Raw genomic sequence first — 17,622 nt, 5'->3', positions numbered from 1 at the left:
TCGTCGTCGTGTGTTCATCGCCGCCCCGCGTGCGTTCCCTTGTTCCATGCGGTGTCTATGCGATACGGGAAAATTTTGTAGTAGAGGAGGATATATTTAGTCTCGATATTGTTATAAATATCGCATTTCGGTCGTGCGTATTCCAAGAACTTTCTCTATGCGAACGCTTTGTATTTCGATTTTCAGGGATGGCAAACAAGGATTCTTCAGGTAAGTTCTGAAATTGATAAAATAGTTTTAATTAATTTAAAGTATTTTACAATGATATATATCTCCTGTGTTTGTTAAAGTTCTTTTGAAAATTTATAAAATAAAAAAAAAATTAATAAATTTTTAAAAAATTATTTAAATAAAAAAAAATTAAATTAAAAAATTGAAATAATTAATTTTAAATTTTAATTAAATTTTATAAATTTATTATTTTTTCAGGTTAATTTAATACATTTTCTAAAAAAAATTAGTAAAAGAATAAATTTAATATTTTATTTTTCGTTTTTAGTCCATTAAGGATTTTCATAAATAAAATTTAAAAAAAATTATTTTTAACATAACCTTAAAGTTTGATTCATAACATTAAATGAATTTGAAACTAAAAATTAAAAATTTTTGAAAAAAAAAATTCATATAAATTTCAACTAAGAACGTCTAATTTAAGCAAATTCGCTTCATTTTTTGTATAATTTTTTTGAGAAATAATTTTTCATTTTTTTTTTAAACCCCAACAATGCAAATTTCGACTCTGAGCTGATACATTTAAAATTTTAAGGAAATATTTTGAATGTTATATTTTTGTTAACGATCATATTCTTTATGTAGAATATATTAGAAAATTTTCAATAATTTTATAAATTTGATGGTTATATAGAAAGCTTAAAATTTATCAAAAAATACGGAAATATTATTTCAATTTGAAATATATAGGTATACGAAAATACGTAAAAAATCCGTAAAAAAAAACGTAAAAAATACGTAATTTTTTTCAATTTTAATTTTTTCGTTCTTAACGATCATATACTATAATTAATATGAAAATTATGCAAAATAAAAAAAATTATTCGGAAGTTGTAACTTTTGTTCCAAATGTCAAAATTAAGCAAATGAAGGCTTAAAATTATGCTGAGGGTCTAAATACTTCTGAAATTTGATTTCTGAACTGTTAAATCAAAAATTTTCAGTATTTTTTTTTTTTAAAATATTATGTTTATATAATAATATTTTTTTTGAATTATATATATTTAAATAATTTTAATTATGCTTTAAAAAAAATAAACTTTTATTTAAAAAAAAAATGTAAAAAGATATTTTATTTTTAAATTAAAAAAATAATTTTTATTAAAAAATTAAAAAAATAATTTTTATTTTATTTTTATATTTATATTATTTATTTTTTTATTTTTATTTTTTTTTTATTTTTTTTTATTTTTTTTTATATTTTTTTAAATACACTTTTATGATTTAAAATTGAGCACAAAAAAATCTATTCCAATTAATTCAAACCAAGCATTTTTGAATAAAAAACAAATCTTAAATCATAAAAAATTCAAATCTTCGACATAAAACGACTCCTGATACATCCTTTTTGCCCTCTTACGCCATCCAGCACTGCTTTAATAGTTGAATTTATAATGAAAGAGCGCACGCGCTTCGTTTCCATATGTTTCTCATGTTACATAGAATTACGTTCTCCCCCTTTGAACGCACATTCACAACACTCATTCATTCATGTTTCGATTTTTTTTTTATGAATGTCACATTAGAACAAAAACCATCTGATCTAAACGTGACAAAAAAACTCGTTTTGTATGAAAATTCTTGTTTGAACGGAAATTCGCAGGATTTTGCTTCTTCGTGAGTTCGTGAGTGAAAACTCCTTTCATAGTTTTTTAGGAGAATTTTGAATCGATATCCAATATTGAGTATTTTGTGTATCCATTCTTGCCATTCTGATGCCTGGTAGTTAGAATATTCGCTGTGGGGGAGTTTTAAACGTTTTGTGTGTTTATGTTAGTTGAATTTGACGCCAAATGTAAATGAACTTTACTTCGGTTTTTTACTGTACATGTGTCGAGAATGTAAAATAAACAGAAGCCGAATCCTTTTAAAAATAGATTCGAGCATTGTTTACGTTTTTAGAGAAAAATAATGAAATACAACAAATAGAGAGGGTGCAATGTGGTTTGTGCTGTATGCGCATGTTGGATTTATATAATTTTTGTAGTCATAAAAATAGATATTATCCAGATAGATTGGGATTGGTGCCATATGTACATGGCATGGGTGTTGGTTGCCACGCGCGCTGTTAAAAATAAATGCAAGGAGTTCGAAAATAGAACCAAACACCTACTGCGGTCTCTTCTACTCTGGTAGTGGAAATATATTTAGTTGGAAATTGTTGATTTGTCTATTGTTTTTCCGCAGTCAGGTGTGAACGAGTTTTCGAGTTTTCCGCGTTTGGGCTCCAAACTCGTGTCCTTCCTTCGTTCGTTTTGTGGAAATTTACATCGCATTTGCATCACGATGAACCGGTCGAATTTCCAATCGGAGCCTCAGGTAAAAACGGTAAACTTCAAACGAGTTTTCCCTTTTGATGTACGGGTAACAGGTGGGGGAGTTTTTAACAAAATTTCCATCTAATCGGCGTACATGAAGCGCAGGAGGAAATTGCACACGAAAATTTTCCAAAATAATGACAAAGAGGAAAACTGCTACGGAGTGTGTGTGGTTTCCCATCTAAACACCTCGATCGCATACACAGCGCTCTGTGTTGAACGGAAAACGAGGAAAATGTTGAATGAAGTAAAGTTCTAACGTGAGGGGCGTGTACCGACAACAAGGCATGACTTGACAAGTGAATGTTGTTTTCGTCGTTTTCGTCTTTGGTAATAAAAAAATCAACAGAATATTTACTTTCGTTCGATGGAAATTTGTTCTATGATAGGTAATTTACTCGAGGAAAGTACATGCAGAGCAATTGTTCAGAAAAAATGGACGGAATGTTAGAACATTTGAAAGGGGACAACAATGTCTGTTTAGTATTCAAATTGAGTATTTTGAGCATTAAGGGATTGAAAGATTTGAAAAAAAGAGTTTTTTATTTAATGAAATTTGGGATTATGGGATTTGCGTAATGTTTTTAACGTTTAAATGAATTCAAAATCTGATTTTATGAAACTTAAAATAAATTTTAAGTTTTTTTCTTTATCTTTTAGGTTATGAAGAATGATCGAAATGGATAGTTTGAATTTACTTCACATACAAACAATCAGGAATCGACAGAGTTTGAGCTGTTCTAAATTTTTCAAACACATTTTGAGACGAAAAATTGACTTTTCATCATTAAAAAACTGAAATTTGAAATATATCACAAAACTATAATTTGAGCAATTAAACACTTTTTGGAATTAATTAAATAAATTTATGTCGATGAAAAATTTTATGAAATTTCAACCAAATTTGAGCTTTTTGAACACTAAATCATTCAACAACTTCCAACAATTTATTTCAAATTTGATTTTTTAATTTATTTTTTAAAATTAATTGGAGATTTAAAAAATTAATTAAATTTTAAAAAATTATAAAAAAAAAAATTAAAAAAACTATCATACTGAAATTTGGAAATAATTAAAAATTTATAATATAAAAAATCATGTCGAAATAAAATATTTTTCTATTAAAAAAAAAAATTAAAAATTTTAAAAAGTTAAAAAAAATTAAAAAATCATGTCAAAAAAAAATTTTGGAATAATTTAAAATTTATTTTAAAAAAAAACATGTAAAAAAAAATTTTATTTTTCTATTTAAAAAAAAATTAAAACAATTTGCAAAACTATCAAATTATAATTTTACAAAAATTAAAAAAAAAAATGATCATTTTACATTTTTCATGCAAATTTTCAATTTTTAAAAATTAAATTTAAAAAAAAATTTTTTTTTTCAAATTTAAAAAAAATAAAATAAAAATTTTTTTTTTTTCATACAAAAATTTGGAAATTCGATTCAAATTTATTAAAAAAAAAATTGAAAAAAAATAAATTTTTGAAAAAATTGAAAAATTAAATAAATTAAATTAAAAAAAAAATGAAAAATTTTACAAAAAAAAATTTTAAAAAAAAAAAAAAAATTTGTAAATTTAAAGAAACTATTTTGTTTTAGCATTTGAAGGAAACTATTAATTTGCATTAAATTTTAACTTTTTTTTTTTTTTATTTTTTTAATTTTTTTTTATTTTCAAAAAAATTCAGTTTAAAAATTTAAAAAATATTATTGCAAAAAAATATTTAACTTTGAATCTTAAAAAAGTGAAAATTTAAACAAAATTTGAAAACTTACCTGAAAATAATTTTTTAAAACTGCATTCCATGTTCAGAACTTCGATATCTCTCAATTCCATCAACCACAAGATAATGACAAATTATGCAAAAATTTCCCATTGTTCGCCATGTGTTTTCTATTCACCGCACTCATTGGAGCGCATTCATTCAAATCATCACGAAGCATTTCCATTTCATTCACACAACACAAAATCCCGTTAGCAAAATAATAATCCCACACACAAACAACGAAAGCAAACAAAAATCTCTAATAACTAGACCAAATTTCATTTCGTACAAACTCTTCCGTACGAGACGAGACGAGACGAATCACACACACTTGAGAGAGATATAAACAAATGTGTGAAATAAAAATAAAACAACATCTCCGTTCTCTGCTTTCCTGATCGAAAACTTCACTTTTTTGATACTCAGATGATGATGCTGTGATGCTGCGTCGTTCTCTCCTCACTTGCCATCCGAATAAAATATGTTCATCGCGCGCTGCTCAACGAGGGTTGTAAGAGATGAATAATGAAATTCGAGGATATCTCGTTCCAATTCATGAATGAAGCGAGAAAAGGGAAAGAAGAACATTTTCTTCTGCGGGCAGCATCATCGTCTCTTTCGTACCAACAACGACAAATTGTCATCTCATGTGCGCGCCAAAAATCGGCGAATAAATCGGTTCGTGAATCGAAACGAGAAAACACCAACCTAACATCACACAGCAAGTGAAACAGCAATGGAGGGAATTTTTTTTCAAATAAACAATTTTTACACTATACTCGAGTCGCGCAATTCTTCTTAGTTGGTTGAATTTTTTTTTCTCGTCGCCAATTTTCCATTGCTTAACGTAAAAAGCAACGATAAGTTGTCTTTTTTTAATGTTTTTACATGTATTTTGTTGTTTCATACAAAACTTACAACACTGCTGGCTAACAGGAATCCATACGACGAAAGGGGAACGAAAAATGCAAAGCATGTCGCTTGTTATTTTGCCGTCAGACGATGAGAGCGAGACGACCAGGAGGTTTTTTGTTTGTTGTTTTGTTGTTATTTCGTGTATCGACGTCGTCGTTGTTGTTGTTGTCGTGCGAAGTTGATGTCGGAGTGAAATGAATGCGATATGTGTGTCTCTGTTCTGCGATATTTTCTTTTGGAACGTTACGATAACAATGAAATGCTTCTGTCTCTGTCTTGCATAAATTTGGTTAAAGAGACAACCTTGAAAATTTTTTTTATTTTTTTTTTCATGAATTTATCAAGGAGAATAAAAAATTCACTGTTTAAAGGATTTTATTTTTTATTGAAAGGAGGAGGAAAAAATTATTGAACCATAAATCAACAGGAAATTGATCGTTAAATTTTATTTTTCATTGAAAATGTCCTTTTCCGAGAGATTTTTTTTCTTTCTTTAAGGCAGTTATTACGGAAGTTTTATTTTTTTAAAAATTATTTTTAATCTTTTTTTTTTAATTTATAAAAATATTTTTTCAAAGAAATTAACTAAAAGTCAACTAAACTATTTTTTTATTTAATTTCTTTAAAGATTTTTATTTTTATGTTCAAAAATTGAAGTTTAAATTAAAAATAATAATTAAATTATTTTTTTTTATTTATTTTATTTTAAATAATTTTTATTTTATGATTTTTATGAAATAAATTAAATTAAATTTAATTGCAATTTTTTTATTTTAAAAATTTTTTCTTTTTAATTTTTATTAATTTTTCTCATAAAAATTGATTTTTTTTTAATTTATTTAATTTAGATATTTTTTTAATTTGAAGATTTTTATGAAAATTTTTATTTTTTTAATTAAATTAGATTTAATTTATTTTTTTTTTTAATTTTCACAAATTTTTTGATTAAAAAGATTTTTTCTTTTAATTTTTCTTATGAAAATGTATCTAAATTATTTATTAATATTATTTTTTTTTGTTCTAAAATTAAAATTTTAATTAAAAATAATTAAACTAATTTTTTAAATATTGAAATATTTTTTAATTTTTTTTTTATTTTCTAATATTTTTTGAATAAATTTTTTTTTTCTTTAATTGAAATTAATTTTTTATTTTTTTTTTTAAATTTTAATATAAATTTAACATAAAAATAAAAAAATAATTAATTAAATTCAATTTAAAATCTTATAAAAAATTTAAATTTTTCAACCAATTTTAATGCAAATAAATATTTCTCCCTCTGTCACTTCACATGAATGAACTACTAAATTACTATTACTCGTTTTCAACAGTATTCTTGGCGCCTTTCGAACAAAATATTTCGCAGATCTCCCTCTTTTTCATAAATACATTTTAATAAAAAAAATATTAAATTCATTTTTCACCGTACTCGATTTTTCCACGAATTTTCTACAACAACCATTCCCTTAAGTCTTCTTACGTTAAGTTGCCTTAAGTCATCTTACGTCAAAACTTAATATCGTTCCGCGTACAGAAAATTCGTATCGACACAACTCGTTGAATGAAAATATTCACTTTTCTATCGTAAAACACGATCAAGTTGAGTCAGTTGTTTACGGAGAATAGTACCGACAAGTTGTGTGTGTGAAAAAGTGACGAGAAAATTCAATTCTGTCATCAGTATTTTTCTCTCACTCAGAGGAAAAAAAATAAAAAAAATATTTCGTGAATCATTAAATTAATAAAAATTAATTGAGAGGAAAATTTAAACACGTGTGGATATTAATTTAATATTTTTAAAAATAAATTAATTAAATAGGTAATTAAAAAATAAAATTTTATAAAAAAAAATCCATTAGAAAAAAATTCTATTTCAAGAAAAAAAATTTAGTTTATTTTTTTAGTTCAATATGTTTCCATACTGTTCTAATTATTTACAAAAAAAAAAAATTGATTTATGATTCTTTTTTAAAAATAAAAGAGCATTAGTGACGTTTTTCGAGTAAAATAAAATAAATTTATTTTTTTTGTTTGAAGTTTTCTCATAAAGAATGCATTTAAACAGCAGCTTGTTGATTGTCAGTGTCAGTGTTTTAATTATTACACATTATTGTCTTAAATTGTACTCTGAAGTAAAAATAAAATAAACTTTGATAACATGCAACGAATGAAAAATGTGAAAAAAAAACTCTCAAGAGACGAATTTTCTTTGTTTGTTTGTGGTTTGTTTAATAATTAAGAGCGTACTTGAGTGACTTTCGTCGTTGATATGGAAGAAAGTAAGGACGCCTTTTCCCCTCTTGTTTGTAGTTTTTATTTCTTTGTTTGCGTTTTACATTTTATATGTGCTTATGGGGCATAAAGTTGATGATAATAACATGTTGAGTATTGAAAAAGTGCAATAAAAAAGCAATATTGAGGAGGTGCAATAAGAGAAATTGAAAAAAAAATATAGGATGAACTATAAAATAATTAAAAATTATAAAAAAGGAGAAAAATGTGAAATTTAATAAAAAAATTAAATTAAATAAAATTTAATTAAAAATTAAAATTAAATTATAAATTTTAATTAATTTTAAAAATTAAGAAAAATTGAAGACCAAAATTATTTATTGGAGGTCTTCAATTAATTTTAAAAAAAATAAAAAAAATTAAAAAAAAAATTAATTTCGTAAAATTTTTGAAAAATTAAATTTAAAAAAAAATTGAAAAAACTAAATTTTTCCATGAAAAAGCGTCGCCCTAAAAAAAATAATCATCAAAAAATTGCGTTCAATCAAAAACCTGCCAATATTGAGTGCGCACTACAAAAGTCCTGTTCTGTTGTTCATGCAATTCCAATTCGCGCTTAACAACGTCGTCACTAACAAAAAACAACAACAAAACACAAAACATGATCCTGACACACACCTACAATGCTTTGAGTTGTTGTCATTCTTCGATTTATATGAAAAAAAAAATATTCAAGAAAATTCACGATTCATATCAACTTACAACCGAGCGAGAGTTTACCACAAAATTCTCTTGTATTTCCACTCATATTGCGAGAATGACGATTATTAGTCCCATATTATACATAAAATCATGAAATATAAAAGAGGGAGCGTCCTTATTTCATTATTCGTTCGACATTTACTTTTTTTTCACGTAAAGAAAATTTTTCTAAAAATTCTTTTAAAGAGTCTGTCTGATCTAAAATTTTGAATTTAATTATTTTTTTTTAATTATTTTAAAAAAATTTTTTTTAAAGATTTTTATATAAAAAATTGATTTCAAAGATTTTTATACAAAAAATTGAATTTTTTAAACAATTTAAAAATTTTTACCCAATGCACATTCTGAATTTTTGCCCCAATGCACATTTAAAAATTTCTATGAATGCAAATTTAAATTTTTAAAAAAAATTTTTAGTTAAAAATCATCAAAAAAATGCTTCACGATGACTTTCAACCGTGAAAACTAAGGCAGGATATCAATCCTTGTCGTGATAACGTAGTTCACTCCATAAAAAGTAGTTTGTATGAAATGTTTTCCTTTTGTGTTTACAAAAAATTGTTGCTCCTGGCAGCCAAGCCATCAATTTATTGGAAATTTTTAATGAAAAAAAATGGGTCTCCTGCTTTCCGTGCGCTACAAAGAATTATTTCAAGAGAATTATTTATGATAATAAATGAATAATAATACGACGACGACAAAAACGTCGATAATTCGTCGTTTCTCACACAAAAGGATTGATCAGAATTTTTCGATTCGATTTTTTTTGCTATTTTTTAATTCTGTGAATTAAATTTAACAAAAAAAAAAACGTCAATTGCATGAATAATTTCCCTGTTTAATGATGCGAAACGCTCAAAGTCAACTTTTTCGTGTCAAATTCTGTGACAGACAAGCAAAAACTGTAAAAAAAACGAACAATTGTGATAATTACCCAGTTTTTATCGTCACTTAAAGTCGAGACAGACACGAACAATTGAAGTTGAGGTCCCTTGAAGATATTTTTGTGAGAACAATGGCAATGTCAAGTGCATCGAAACATATCAAAAAAGTTCGTTTGCTACTGCATGTCACGTCGAATCATGAACGAGATCGAATTAATTTTTGTGGTAAACCTCGAAGTAAATTCAAATTCGATCTCGTACTTGTTGCATGTCTCGAGTTTCAATCACAAAATTCGATATTTTTCTCAATAAAAAAAAAATCTAAAAATTTCATCAAAATCAAAGGAAATTGTCGTGTCGAATCAAGAGGAAATGAAAAAAAAGTTCAAATAAGAAAAAAAATGAAGAAGTCAGTCAACAAAAAGAACAGAACATTATCACAAGAATCGTGAAGGTACGTGATGTACGTGTAAAAATGATAGAAGAACGTCAATAAAATGCAATATGGCTCGAAGAATGTACTTAAAAGGCAGGCAACGCACAACGCGCGCAACAATAACGAATAAATAGTAATCACAATAAAAAAAAACTGGAGAAAAAACTAACATAATTCATGTCACTGACCCTTTTCCAACGATTTCAAGTCATGCAAGCACTGCTTTCGTTCTAATAACATGAAAAAAGTGCGGAATAAACTTTAATTCACGGCAATAATGGCAAGACAATGAACGAATGCAGGACAAACAAGACATTCGAACGAGTAGAACGGAAAATAATTTGCATTTAAACAACATTTTTTAGTCTACAAAATAAAAAAAAATGAAATATCTCGAGAAAAATTTTCCAAATATTTACGTTTGTGCTTGAAAATTGCTCGAAGAAGAAAATGGATTAAAGTGAAGCAACAATTGTTTGTCTGTGCGATGTAGAGAGAAAGAAGGAGGATATTGTTAATAAAAGGACCGTACGATGAAAGGAAATTCAATTGTTGTGTCGGATGGTATTAAGTAATTGTTCGGTCGTTGCATTGTTTGGACATTTTTTGCATGGGCGTTTACTTGAAAAAATGAAAAAGTGAATATTTTCTTTAATTTTTACGAAATTTGAGAGCTTTAAAAAAATGAGTTTAAAGAAAAAATAATTTATAAAAATAATTATTTAAAAAAAAAATTAAAAAAATTATTTATAAAAATTATTTTAAAAAATTTTTTAAAAAAATTATTTAAAAAATTTAAATTAATTAAAATAAATAATTAAAAAAAAAATTATTAAAAAAAAATAAAAAAAAAAAATTATTTAAAAAAAAAATATATTTAAAAAATTAATTAATAAAAATTATTTTAAAAAAAAATTATCTAAAAAATTAAATTTGTAAAAAATTCTAAAATTTCTTTTTATAAAAAAAAGATAATCAGAAGCTCTAAAAACAAAATTTCGATTTTTAACTCGAATATGAAAATTTCTTCTGAGAATTGAATAATAGAAAAAAAAGTAAAATTATACAAATTCGTAAATTAAAATTTTATGCTTGGCTTAGATTAATTAAAATAATTTTCAAATTTTTTAAAAAATTTGCCTTGATCTGAAAAAAAAAATAAATTAAGTGAATTGAAATACTTACCATAAAAATCGATCCGCCATCAAATGTCTCAAAATATCCTGATACGCCCTTCTCGTCAAAATCGCTCAAAATCGAAAGAAAGGGATTGATACGTCATGAAACATGCGATAAAAAGTGACGAGACACGCACTACTCAAACTAAAATTGGACAAGACGAAGACAGATAGCGTTAACATGCAAACAATTTTCGTCAAAAAAGGTTAAAAATAAACAAATTCGTTCCTTTTTCAACGATTTTCAACGCTACTCTCGATATTCTTGCCTCTCATTTATTCACAAGTAACGAACAGCATTAGAACAACAGTAATTACGATAAAAATGTAACAAAAAAAAAACAAAACAATGAACGAGAAACAGTTATTTGCTCTGTGATATTAATTCAATTCAATTCTGCCTTGAGCTCTTTTCTCGATGGGAAAGAAAGGAAAAGAAACACTCACGACATGAAAATTTTTTTGTCTAGGTCGCAACCGCAACATAACTCGAAAAAGAAGTAGTTTCCTGTTCAGAACATTAACAAGTTATTTACGCACATTTTTTGTTATTTGTTTACTTGTTGATGACGAGTGTGGTTAGTACATCAAAATTCATGTGTGCGCTGAATAAATCCGTCATTCGGAACAATAAAATTTGAATGCTTTGCTGCTCGTGTAAGTAACTTGCTTACATAATGGCTTGTGACATGACACATTTTTATTTGTGTGTCAGAGTTCGATAACATTCTCGGGAGGTCTTTTTTCGGTTCTAATGATGTTTGAGTTCAGATTTTATCGGAAAAAATCAACAATGATAGCATGTGTTCATTGTGAATTCGAGTCAGGAAATGATGAGGAATGACGAGATGGAAGGAAGACCTTTTACGGAAAGTCTTTTGTTGTGGTTTGAGGAGAAAGAATGACAATTAGAGACAAGTTGTCTAAAGGAAATAACGAAGAATTTTTAAAATTTGCATTGATTCATAAAAGTTTTTGTGAAATTTATAATTTGAGCGTATTTGAACTTTTAAAATTTTTATTTTGAATTTTTAAAAATTTTTAAACCAAAAATTTAATTTCTTTTTTCTAAAAGAATTTAAAAAAATCATTTTTTTGATTTTTTGCCTTGAAAATTATTTTTTTTAAATTTATTTCTTTCTATTTTTAATAAGTTCAGAATAGTTTTTGAAAATTGTAATTTTAAAAAATTTAAAAAAAAATTTATTAGTTTTTTTTTTATTTTTATTTTATTTTTTAAAATATGTATTTTCTTTAAAGTTTAAAAAATTTAATTTCTCAATTTTTTACCAAATTTTTAATATTTTTCAAAAAATATTTTTTTAAAAAAAAAATTGTTTTTTCCTCTCAAAATTTTATACCATTCATAAAAATTCAAAAATTTATTTTCTTAATTTTTTTTTTAATTTTATTTTTATTACTGAATTGAATAATTTTTTTTTAAAATAATTTTTTTAAAAAAAAATTTTAATTAATTTAATTATTTAGTTAAAATTATATTTTTTACGATTATAAATTATCTAATTGAATTTTATAACTTTTTTTTAGATTTTTTTTTTTTTGAATTGAATAATTTTTTTTATAATTTAATTTTTAATAATAAATTAATTAGGTAATTTTAAAAATTTTTAATTATCTAATTTATTTAAAAATAAGATTTAAAAAAAATTAAATTAATTTAATTAAAATTTTTGTTTTTTTAATAAAATTTTTTAACTTTTTTTTTTTGAAACTAAAAATATTTTTTTTTAAATTACAAAAAATTTTCGAATCGTAATTTAAAAAAATTCTCGGAATGAATTAAAAAATCGATGTAACGTACGAAGAACAAAAATAGAAAGAAGTCGTGTTTTGTATTTAAAACAATAACAATTGTTGTAATGAATAATTATTAAATAAATGAGCAGATGTGAATCGAAACACCTGCCTTTAAGTCTTACTCTAAAATTTCCAATGAATTTGAGTAAAACATAAATTGAAACAATTTTTTCACTCTCTTAATTGCTCATTAATTCAATTTTCCTTTTTTTTTGCTTTTTTCAGTTTCCGGTAGAAAAAAAAACGGAGCAGCAAAATGGGTTCCTGTACAACGGCATGCGCTAAATATTTAGTGTTTTTCTTCAATCTACTCTTTGCGGTAAGTAGCTCAAGAAATCAAATCATGCGATCGCTATTCAATTTTTTTTCGTTGTGTTTCCCCCTTGTGAGCTATAAATAATTGTTGTTGGTTGACCAAAAGAACGATTAAAGCTGGAACAGAGTAATTTTCGTTGCCCAACTAATTATGTTCGTGGCAGTATTTTCGGAGTATTTATAAATTATTAACGTCAATCAATAAAAAATACATAAAAAAAGTGTGTGACGGTTTGAAATAAATACCAATAAAGGGAACGCGGAACGGCTTTTTGTTTCCCAAAAGAGAAAAAAATTAAATACAGAAACTTTTTTGAGTAAAAAAAAAATTTTTTTTTGAAGTTACAAAATAACAAAAATTTGGTAAATTTTTTTTTTTAATAATTTGAGAATATTTTAATTATTTTTTTTTTAATTTTTAAAAAATTAAAATAAGTTATTTCGGAAGAATATCGATCTAAAATTTTTTTTTTACATAAAAAATTTTCCTAAAAATGTGATGATTGACTTGTTTGTCAATTTTCACGTCATGCTTCATTAAATTTTTATGATAAATGACCTTTACTCTTCGTTTTTTGTAAAGAGATCGGTCAATTACGCTCCATGTGATCTTTTTTATGTGATTTATGTGAGAAATTTCCGTCTAAAATTGCCCGAGTGAGGGAATAATTCGTTAATTGCACAAGAAATGTTCTTTTCTCATGTCAAAAATGTAACAAAATTTCCGACTGAAGAGTTGAATGACTTTGTTTAGACTAAATTTACCATAAAAAAATTTAAAAAAAATTAAATTATCTTTTTTTTCGAAAGAATTTCGTTATTTACACAAAAAAATGATGCAATTGAGTGTAAAGTAAGAGAATTGAGGGAATTTAATCTAAGAAGCGTAATAATCATCAGTGACTTCGTCAAGCATGACGTGACTTTTGATTTATTTTACAACTTTTTACGTAAAGAAATGTTAATTTTCTTCTTTTTTTCTCTTCGAAACAGCTCACAGGTCTGATAGTGTTCACCGTTGGAACCATCATTCTCGTTCGCTATTACCATTATTACAATTTTGTTGGGCAGCAACTTTGGACTGCTCCATTATTCTTGATTGTCGTTGGAGCTGTCGTCTTCGTGATCGCCTTCTTCGGATGTTGCAGCGCCATCAAGGAGAGTTCCTGCATGATTTTAACGGTAATTTGATAATTTTTGCTTGGTTTGGATTAATTTTCACTGAAATTTTCCGTCGACCCATAAAAAATTGCATTATGGGAACACACATGTGGCTTTCTCGCATAAAATATGAAAAAAAAATTAATCGAACTTCATTAAATATTCAATTATTCGAGAAACCGAGCGACCTATTTTGTCCTTATCACTCATGTAACATTTTTTTCCGTTTTCAGTTTTCAATTTTGCTCGTATTGATTTTCCTCACGGAGATTGGCGTCGGAATTGCAGGTTATATTAAACATTCGGAGCTCGATGGCATTCTCGGGGAGCAATTTAACACGACGTTGAAGGAGTATATGACAGATCCGGATGCGCAACAATCATGGAACTCGATTCAGAAGGAATTTAATTGCTGTGGCATCATGCAACCTGATGATTGGAAGCCAATTTTTAAGAATGACACGGTCCCAAATAGTTGCTGCAATAAGGCTTCGGTGTTGATTCCGCCAGAGAAACCAAGAAATACGACTTGCACTCAAGAATATGCTGCGAAAATGGGATGTCGTGCGAAATTGTATGAATTTTTGGATAATTCAGCGTTGATTTTGGGCGCAGTTGGATTGAGCATTGCTGTGGTTCAAGTAAGTTTGAACCTTTTTTCTGAAATTTTAAAAATATTTAATTTTAAACTTTTTTTTTCATCTAAAAAAATTTTTTGATTTTTTTTCATTTAAAATTTTTTTAATTCAATTTCGTTAAATTATAATTTTTTTAATTTTATTTTTTTTTATTTAAAAATTTATTATAAATTATTTTTTAATTATTTTTTTTATTTCGATTTTAATTTTCTCTTTAATTATTTTTTTTTTAATAAAAAAATTTATTTCTTGTTCAAAATTTTTTTCAATTTTTTTAAAATATTAAAAAAAATTTAAAATTAAATGAAACTTTTGAAATAAAATTTTTTAATTATTTTTTAGCTTTTGGGCGTTTGTCTGGCATGCTGCTTATCAAGAGCATTCAAAGAAAACTACGAGGCCGTTTAAATATTGGAGACAGGAAAATGTGCAAAAAAAAAAAACTCAAAAAATTCTCATACAAAATAATTTTAACGCATTTACTATTTTTTTTACATTTAATTTACTCTGAAGAAAAAGTGAAGAGACATAAATAGCTAGCAGAACCAAATAAGAAGATAACCTTAAAAACTGAGTGTTCATCGGAGGCCTTTTATTAGTTGCTCTATTAAGAAAACGTGGAAAAAAAATAATTTATTGCCTTTTTTACGAATGCGAGCTTTTTGCCTTATTTTTAAGAAAAAATGAAGAATGAGCCTTCTGCGAGAAAAAAAAACCTTTATTTATGAAAAACTTTCGAAAAAAAAATTCGAGTATTTAAAATTGAAAATCTAATTGTACTTGTAGGAAATTTGCTTTAAATGTTAATTTTAAGAAACAAAAAAAAATGTTTGAATTTAAATAAAGAAGAAATATTTAGATTTTTAGAAGTAAAAAAAAATAAAATTTAAAATAATCCTTAAGAATAATAGAAAGAAAAAATATTTGATATTTGTAGATGTATTAATTTAACATTACCACTAAATTAAACTTTATGAATGCAAAAATGGTAAAAATTTATGAAATAGCGACTAAAGGTACTTAGAAAATGTAAAAGAGCGCGAATCGAGCGAAAGTAAATAAAAGTTTATGTCATCAAAAAAAAAAAAAATTGTTTCATTTTTTAGATTAAAGAGCTGAAAGTTAGTTTTTATTAAAAGTTTGAAAAAAATTAATTAATTAATTAATTTAATTTTTTGCTTTTTTAGCGATATTTTAGATATTTTCAACAAGTTTGACATTTTGAAATTTTTTACAAAACTGCCAAAAAATTGAAACTGAAAAAAAATCACATAGTTTTGTTTTGAAAACTAAAAGAAAAAAACTTTGTCAAAAACTATGTCAAAAACTGTGTCAAAGCAATTGTCAAATCTTGCTCCAAATTGATAAAAATTTGTCAGAGGACTCTATTTTATCATTTTTAATCATTTTTTAACTCAAAACTGCCAAAAAATTAAAACTGAAAAAAAATTTTTTCTTTGACATAGTTTTGTTTTGAAAACTAAATCAAGAGAAAAACTGTGTCAAAAACTATGTCAAAAACTGTGTCAAAGCAATTTTTGTCAAATCTTGCTCCAAATGGATAAAAATTTGTCAGAGGACTCTATTTTATCATTTTTAATCATTTTTTAACTCAAAACTGCCAAAAAATTGAAACTGAAAAAAAAAATTTTCTTTGACATAGTTTTGTTTTGAAAACTAAATCAAGAGAAAAACTGTGTCAAAAACTATGTCAAAAACTGTGTCAAAGCAATTTTTGTCAAATCTTGTTCCAAATGGATAAAAATTTGTCAGAGGGCTCTAATTTATCATTTTTAATCATTTTTTAACTCAAAACTGCCACTGAAAAAAAATTTTTTCTTTGACATAGTTTTGTTTTGAAAACTAAATCAAGAGAAAAACTGTGTCAAAAACTATGTCAAAAACTGTGTCAAAGCAATTTTTGTCAAATCTTGCTCCAAATGGATAAAAATTTGTCAGAGGGCTCTAATTTATCATTTTTAATCATTTTTTAACTCAAAACTGCCAAAAAATTGAAACTGAAAAAAAAATTTTTCTTTGACATAGTTTTGTTTTGAAAACTAAATCAAGAGAAAAACTGTGTCAAAAACTATGTCAAAAACTGTGTCAAAGCAATTTTTGTCAAATCTTGCTCCAAATGGATAAAAATTTATCCTGGGGCTCTAATTTGTCATTTTTAATCATTTTTTAACTCAAAACTGCTAAAAAATTGAAACTGAAAAAAAATTTTTCCTTTGACATAGTTTTGTTTTGAAAACTAAATCAAGAGAAAAACTGTGTCAAAAACTATCAAAAACTGTGTCAAAGCAATTTTTGTCAAATCTTGCTCCAAATGGATAAAAATTTGTCTGTGTCAAAGCAATTTTTGTCAAATCTTGCTCCAAATGGATAAAAATTTGTCAGAGGACTCTATTTTATCATTTTTAATCATTTTTTAACTCAAAACTGCCAAAAAATTGAAACTGAAAAAAAATTTTTTCTTTGACATAGTTTTGTTTTGAAAACTAAATCAAGAGAAAAACTGTGTCAAAAACTATGTCAAAAACTGTGTCAAAGCAATTTTTGTCAAATCTTGCTCCAAATGGATAAAAATTTGTCAGAGGGCTCTAATTTATCATTTTTAATCATTTTTTAACTCAAAACTGCCAAAAAATTGAAACTGAAAAAAATTTTTTTCTTTGACATAGTTTTGTTTTGAAAACTAAATCAAGAGAAAAACTGTGTCAAAAACTATGTCAAAAACTGTGTCAAAGCCATTTTTGTCAAATCTTGCTCCAAATGGATAAAAATTTGTCAGAGGACTCTAATTTATCATTTTTAATCATTTTTTAACTCAAAACTGCCAAAAAATTGAAACTGAAAAAAAAAATTTTCTTTGACATAGTTTTGTTTTGAAAACTAAACTGCCAAAAAATTGAAACTGAAAAAAAATTTTTTCTTTGACATAGTTTTGTTTTGAAAACT

General features: G+C 25.2%; 1 protein-coding gene across 1 annotated transcript; it reads left to right on the top strand.

Moving 5' to 3' along the window:
- The first annotated feature begins 6,898 nt into the window (after positions 1 to 6,898).
- LOC134831811 (CD63 antigen-like) lies at positions 6,899 to 15,584 on the top strand. The gene is made up of 5 exons (XM_063845631.1): positions 6,899 to 7,053; positions 12,770 to 12,863; positions 13,853 to 14,041; positions 14,254 to 14,661; positions 15,001 to 15,584. The coding sequence occupies exons 2-5, from the start codon at positions 12,801 to 12,803 to the stop codon at positions 15,064 to 15,066; spliced, it is 726 nt and encodes a 241-aa protein (XP_063701701.1). The 5' UTR covers positions 6,899 to 7,053; positions 12,770 to 12,800; the 3' UTR covers positions 15,067 to 15,584.
- Positions 15,585 to 17,622: the final 2,038 nt, after the last annotated feature.

The sequence above is a fragment of the Culicoides brevitarsis genome, chromosome 2, assembly GCF_036172545.1.
Source record: "Culicoides brevitarsis isolate CSIRO-B50_1 chromosome 2, AGI_CSIRO_Cbre_v1, whole genome shotgun sequence".
NCBI classification, from domain to species: Eukaryota; Metazoa; Arthropoda; class Insecta; order Diptera; family Ceratopogonidae; genus Culicoides; species Culicoides brevitarsis.
This window is presented reverse-complemented; position numbering and strand designations above follow the sequence as displayed.

What these genes read in the sequence shown, in the direction of transcription:
- LOC134831811 (XM_063845631.1), top strand. Translation starts at nt 12,801, where the DNA reads ATGGGTTCCTGTACAACGGCATGCGCTAAATATTTAGTGTTTTTCTTC. An exon ending in TCTTCAATCTACTCTTTGCG is followed by an intron (nt 12,864 to 13,852) that starts GTAAGTAGCTCA and finishes TCTTCGAAACAG; the next exon opens with CTCACAGGTCTGATAGTGTT. An exon ending in GTTCCTGCATGATTTTAACG is followed by an intron (nt 14,042 to 14,253) that starts GTAATTTGATAA and finishes TTCCGTTTTCAG; the next exon opens with TTTTCAATTTTGCTCGTATT.